A 6,000-nucleotide genomic window follows, 5' to 3' on the forward strand; every position below is an offset into this window, starting at 1 on the left:
TTCTATTAGAATAAGATCTCCATTTTACATTCGTACATGTACACATAGGACTTCATACTTAAGATTATTAATCATGCCAAAACTAGTATTAATTAGGGTTTTTATATGTAGTTGGGTTTATAGTTTTAAAAAATGGGTGCTGGAGGCACAGAAACTATGAGGAACATAGGCCTTCTGTATTAAAAAGGGCTGTTAAAACAAAGCTTGTTCATGATCTCATCACAATTGTTTCTGTACAACAGAAATGTTTTGAATGGCTAAAAAGTATTAACGGTCAAGATCGAGAAAAAGCAGTCCTATGTTGGAACTTAGGAAGCATGCAGAGGTGCTGCCCAGATAACAGCAAGCAGTATGGAGCTGAAATAATGGACGGAAAAGGGAGCATCCTTACCATGTGAAGTGCTAAATGCAACCCTGTTTACACTTTGAGATAAGACTGGCTAACACCACCTATGTCAGGACACACTCAGATGCTATATAAAGGTATTATCATCCTGTCTTCAATGGAACCACCTGTGTGTAGTAGTATTTGGTTTTATACATATCCCACGTCAGTGCATTCATCTGCCTCTGCTAAATTACAAATGTGAAAGGCGCCTTCACAACCGAAACTTACAAGAGCTCAGAGTAAAAACTGATCAATGTCTTAACTAATTGAAGCAATAACAAGACCTTAAGTCAAACTACCAAAGGGCTAACTTTCTCACTTTCAGAGAGCCAAGAGAATTTAAAATTATCAGAGTTTTGACTGTATGTTCCAATTCACAGGATTTCATTTTCAAGACAAATTCCTAACTCCCGTTAAGGCATCAGTTTCAACCAGGGCTTGCAATATTGCCTTGTATCACCACATAATTGCTTGGAAGTAGCAAACTTTGCAACTCAAATAATTTTCTGTTTGAAGTAGTGATGAGAATCATTGGAATGCTCTGAACCTATATGGGGCTGATGTCACAGCTCCATGTAACAGGACCATATGGAAATTCATACCTGTTGTATTTAATATGAACTGTATGTTAATGGGAGCCGTCTATACAGGCACTATTGAGTAGCAGAGAAACTGTCATTAACTGACTGCTGTTACAGTCCACAGGTTTCTACGTGAAACAGTAAAAACCTTTATTACGATCAGGCGAATATAACTTACTTGCCTCATCACTTTGAAGCAATAAAAATACCTTGAGAAAACCAAGAAATTATTTAAAGCAGCCTTCAACCTCTCTTAGCCAAAATACATATTTAAAATATGTCTGATTGCTTATATCTACTGAAATGAGAAAACAGACTTATTTATATTCAAATAATAAAGCAACTGCAGTGTCTCTAAAGATCCAATCATCTTGAGTGATATGAGGATTGATTAATTGATATCAACAATTTGAGCAAGACAATACTGTTAACTACTAGGGAGAACATACAGTTTCACTTATCTTCAAAATTTCCTCTAGAAAATGAAACTGTAAAATGAAGCAATTTTGTTTCTATTACCCATGCTCACTGTCGCCACTTGTTTTTTTCCTAAGGATTTCTGTTTAAGAAATTTTACAAATAATCGTTTTCCTAGTTGCATAATAAAACCATAATACATTTCAGTCATACTAAAGTATGTTTGTAAAGAACAGCCCAAACACTGATTTACCATAGTTCTGCAATATACACGTATTAAATTGATATAATTCAAGAAAACTACTGTTAAGTTTGTACACTTTAAATTGTAGATAAAGTTTTCCTGTGACTGCTAGCAGGATTAATCCCTACGTTTCTCTGGTGCTCCGGTCTGCCCCTTTCAGGAATGCTCTGCACCAAGAATGGGTATAAACTGTATTGATATGCTGAAAATTAACAAAAAAGGCCTTAATCATGCAAATACACATTGTGGCTTGGGGCTTAAATATGCTAAATAGTTTAATAAACTGGAAAAGGTTAACCTTTTCTTCCACAACTTTTGCATTGTGAACTCTTTTAGGTATTTTGCAAACAGCATATTTATTTCTAACTAAGTACTTTACTAGATGGTATCTACATCCAATTGTAGGCTATTTTTTCTTGTTTATCCATACACTTTTTTTTTAAGGTCACATGCGGTTAGTAACACTTCTGTGTCAGTGATATCACTGGTAAATAGTCAAGGTGGTTTCTCATCATTTAGAGTCCCTAAATGTTCATAATTAAAATCTGTAACCACTCTGAAATTTCTGCCTCAAACGATCATTTCTGAAAGCAGGAGCAATATTGCCGATGAAATTTTGGACATGTTAAGTGTTAATCATTGTGACCATGTGATCCTACAAAGAGGCTGATATAAATAATCCTAAACTGACCAAATTATTTTCTTCCTCTTAATGTTTTTTTAAAGCTGAATTTTGAAATAACAATGCAAGGGTAAAATGCTGCAAATGGATATATATGGCTTCAAACCCCAACTTTTAGAATGAGTTTAGTGGGGTTTTTTTTTTGTTTGATTGTGGTTTTTTTTTTTTATTTTAGCAAATATCTGGCTAACATATCAAGCTATCCTGATGATAAATGCCATTCACATCAAATAACGGAGGCATCAGTAGCTCCACAGTTAAGGCGAGGCTGGCAGAAATCCATTTCTAATGAGTAACATATCTTCTAAAAATCCACACTAATTTTCTTCTAGAGCCAAATAAAAATTTTTTTTTCGATTATTGCTATTTATATATCTTTGCTTAGATTGCAACAATAAACTGCAAGCATTTTCATGCCCTCCTAAAGAATGGCATCTTTTTATAACAAACAGGAATGTTGGATGTGAGACCCGAGAGTTTCCTTGTGTCGAGAGCAACTGGGAAGACCTGGAGGTGTGGGAATTCTTCAAGGCAGCACTATGCCCACTTTTTTGCTTGTGAGCGCTATTTCTCATACTCCCGTAAGTACTGGTGCCAAGACAATTTTCACTTTAAGATTCAAACTATTTTGTCATTTCAGGCCTGATATTCAGATCTCTGATGTTTGCATAAAAGCTGACAGTATTGTTGAATTAGAAATGTTGGGGGGGAAGGTGGTGGGTGGTGGTGTGAAAGAGAATTGTGAATACAGTGGGCTCATTTTTACAGACAAGAAATGTCATAGGTGCGAACGCTTAATTTATTATTTCCGTGCTTCGAGTGGGAATATGCTTCAGCAATTTAAATCTTACGAGTGGGAATGACAGCTCCGGAATGTATGCAAATTCCTCATATCAAAGGGTAATTTTAAAAATAGGCTTTAAGTAGCAGGATGCCTAATTAGTTCAGATACCGAGTCTGCGATCCCGACTTTATCAGGCTAAAGCTGCAGGTCTCGGTGCATGCTTCCCTGGAAGCAGAGTGTGACCGGGATCAAATCCGGATCACCGTTGCTGTAGCCTCAGCCGGCTGAGACCTGCTTTCACTCTGCTGTGAAATCAGTCGGAAACTCTGTTAACCACCCTCCCCGGGAAAGCTCCACGAAACACCCCCCCGGAAAAGCTTCCCCTTGGCTCGCCCGTTTCCATGTCCCGAGCCCCCCGTGCCCTGCTGCTCCGAAACCGCAAGAAAGAGAGACCACATACCCCCCCCCCCAAACCGCCCCCTCCTCCCGGTGCCTTTCAGAGGTGTCATTTATGGGCATAAAACTTCAGGAGCGGAGCACATCGGGGCCCCCGAGTGCCCCCCCAATCCCCCCCCAGCTCGCACACCGACACCCGGCCGCCCCACGCCTCGCCCCGCGCCCCACCCCGCCGCCCCGCACGGCGCCCGGCGGCGGGGCGGAGCGGCCCCGCTCCCCGCAGCGCGCCGCCCTGGCGGCCCTCGGGGCCGGCTGCGGCGGGAGGGACGAGGAGCCGGCCTCGGCCGCGCCGCCGGCCCCCTGAGCGAGGGCGCCCGGCGCCGCCCGGCAGCGGCGGGAAGCGCCGCGGCGACGGCCGGGGCCGGGGAGCGGCGCGGGCGCCGCGGGCGGCAGGGGGAGCTGCGGGGCGGGCGGCGGCGGGGCCCGGCGGGCCGCGGGTTACCTTCGGGGTTGGCGCTGATGAAGACGCGGACGCTCCTGCCGCTCGGCACCAGGTGGGACGGCAGCGCCGAGAGGTTGCCGGAGAAGGCCGCCCGCCGCAGCGCCGCGTCCCGCGGGCAGGGCAGCCTGCCGCCCGCCCCGGCCGGCCACATCCCGCCGCGCCGCAGGGCGATCCTCGCAGGCGGCCGCCGGGCCGCGGCTCAGGGCAGCCCCCGGACAGCGGCGGCGGCAGCGGCGCTCGCCACCGGCTCGCCGGCCGCGGCCATGCGGACCCTCCGGCTGCCCGGGGCCGCCGCCCGCCTCCTCGGCGGCGGCGCGCGGCTGGGGCTGGAGCCGCCGCCCGGCGCTGGAGCGCGGGGGGCAGCGAGGAGGCGAGGCGGCGGCCGCCCCGCCGCGCCGCTCCCCGGCGGCGGCCGGCGGCGGGGAGGGCGCGGGAAGAAAGTTTGCGGCGGAGCGCTGCCTGGCGCGGCGGTGGGCGGCGGGACGGCGGCCCCGCGGCGGCAAGCCAGCCGGCCAGCGGCCCCCCCCCCCCCCCCCCCTCCCTCCCCGCCCCCCGCCCCAGCGCCGGCCGCGGCCGCCGGCCGCCGCGGAGAGCAGCGGGAGGCCGGGCGCCGGGAGAGCCGCTGCGCGGTCGGGCCGGCGAGTCGCTCGGGGTGCCCGTCCGCCCACGAGGGTTCGCGGCGTCCAACGCAGGGAGGTCTCCGGCAAGGCCGACGGCGCCTTCCCTCCTCCGAGTGTGTCACGGCCCCGGGACCGGATTTTTATAGGAGAACTGCTGCCGGCTCATCCTCCGGGCTCCGAAGAGTTCAGAGCCCTTCTTGCGTTTCATTCGGTAATCGCCTGCACAGGAGTCCCGCCTGCTCAGATACAAAAGAGATGCTCTTGCTGCTTTTTCCTTTGTCTTTCTTTTTCTTTCTTTCTTTCTTTCTTTTTTTAATCAGTTATTTATTTATCGGAATAAATGCAAAGCCCCGGTTTGAAGAATGAAAGAGGAAGGAAGCAGCGAGACCAGCAGCCGGCGGGATGCGGTCCCTTTGCAGCAGTCAGTGGCGGGGCATCCCGTCGGGCAGCGCCGATGAAATATTCAGGAGGGCGGCGGGGTCGGGCCGCGGCTCCGCCGTGCCGTGCGCCGGGGCTGGGCGGGGGGGGGGGGGCGGCGGGCCGGTCCCCGCGGGCGGCTGGCGGCGCGGCGCGGTGCGGTGCGGCGGCCCCAGCCTCAGCGGGCGGCGGGCCTTGGGCGAGCCGCGGAGTTTAGAAACCTCCCAGGGAGGGGCGGGCAGGCAGGGACCTGGCAGCAAAGCGGAGAGGAGGGGCTGGGGGGGGCAGGGGAGGGGTGGGCGCCGGGCCTCCATTAGCCTGATGGGTCTGCTGGCCGTGGGAATGAATACCTTCCTGGGAGGGAGACGCAGACTTCGACAGAGACCCGGGTTTGCAGGTGTTTCTGTGCGCTTCAAAGGCTGGAGATAAGAGTCCTTAATTGCGGGTAGTGTCTGTACAGGCTATTTCATGTGGTATATCCGACACGAAGCTGGTTTGTGTATCCACACGTATTAAAATATCTAATACGCTATGCCTAATGTATATAAAACAACCTCATGATGTCTTTACACACGGTATGTAAGAGCTGAGGTCTTTCTCCCCCCACGCTTGCGTTCCCCCCTGCCCTGCTGCGGTCTCTGCCGGACGAGTTGCCCGCTGTGGCAGGCAGTGTCAGCAACAGGGGAGGCTGAGCTGGCTTTCAAGGAGGTAATGCTACTAAAGTAGGCACAAGCAAACGGCTCAGCTCTTTTTTCAGAAGCGAAGGTGACAGCCAGATGGGTTCCTTAAGTATTGCTGAGCAATTTTTTTTTTTTTTAATCCTGATTTCTTAAAGAAATAAGGCATATGCAAAACTGTATCCCGTGTGCATTTGCATGTGAGTGTAAGGGAGTAATTTTGCTGCTGTTTGCTTGCTGTTGCTTGACTAGTACTGCACCCCATACATTTTGGGCCGAATTCAACCAAATG

The 6,000-nt window shown here is 50.2% G+C and overlaps 1 protein-coding gene across 1 annotated transcript in view; it reads right to left on the reverse strand.

Annotated features, from left to right (window-relative positions):
* NWD2 (NACHT and WD repeat domain containing 2) overlaps positions 1-4,182 on the reverse strand; it is a 57,627-nt gene extending 53,445 nt beyond the window's left edge. Inside the window, exon 1 of the mRNA XM_049794979.1 lies at positions 3,995-4,182. Coding sequence (XP_049650936.1) covers positions 3,995-4,145 — 151 coding nt within the window. The 5' untranslated portion in view covers positions 4,146-4,182. The remainder of the gene's footprint in view (positions 1-3,994) is intronic.
* Between the last annotated feature and the right edge of the window lie 1,818 nt (positions 4,183-6,000).

This window comes from Accipiter gentilis, chromosome 3 (genome assembly GCF_929443795.1).
Source record: "Accipiter gentilis chromosome 3, bAccGen1.1, whole genome shotgun sequence".
Lineage (NCBI taxonomy): Eukaryota > Metazoa > Chordata > Aves > Accipitriformes > Accipitridae > Astur > Astur gentilis.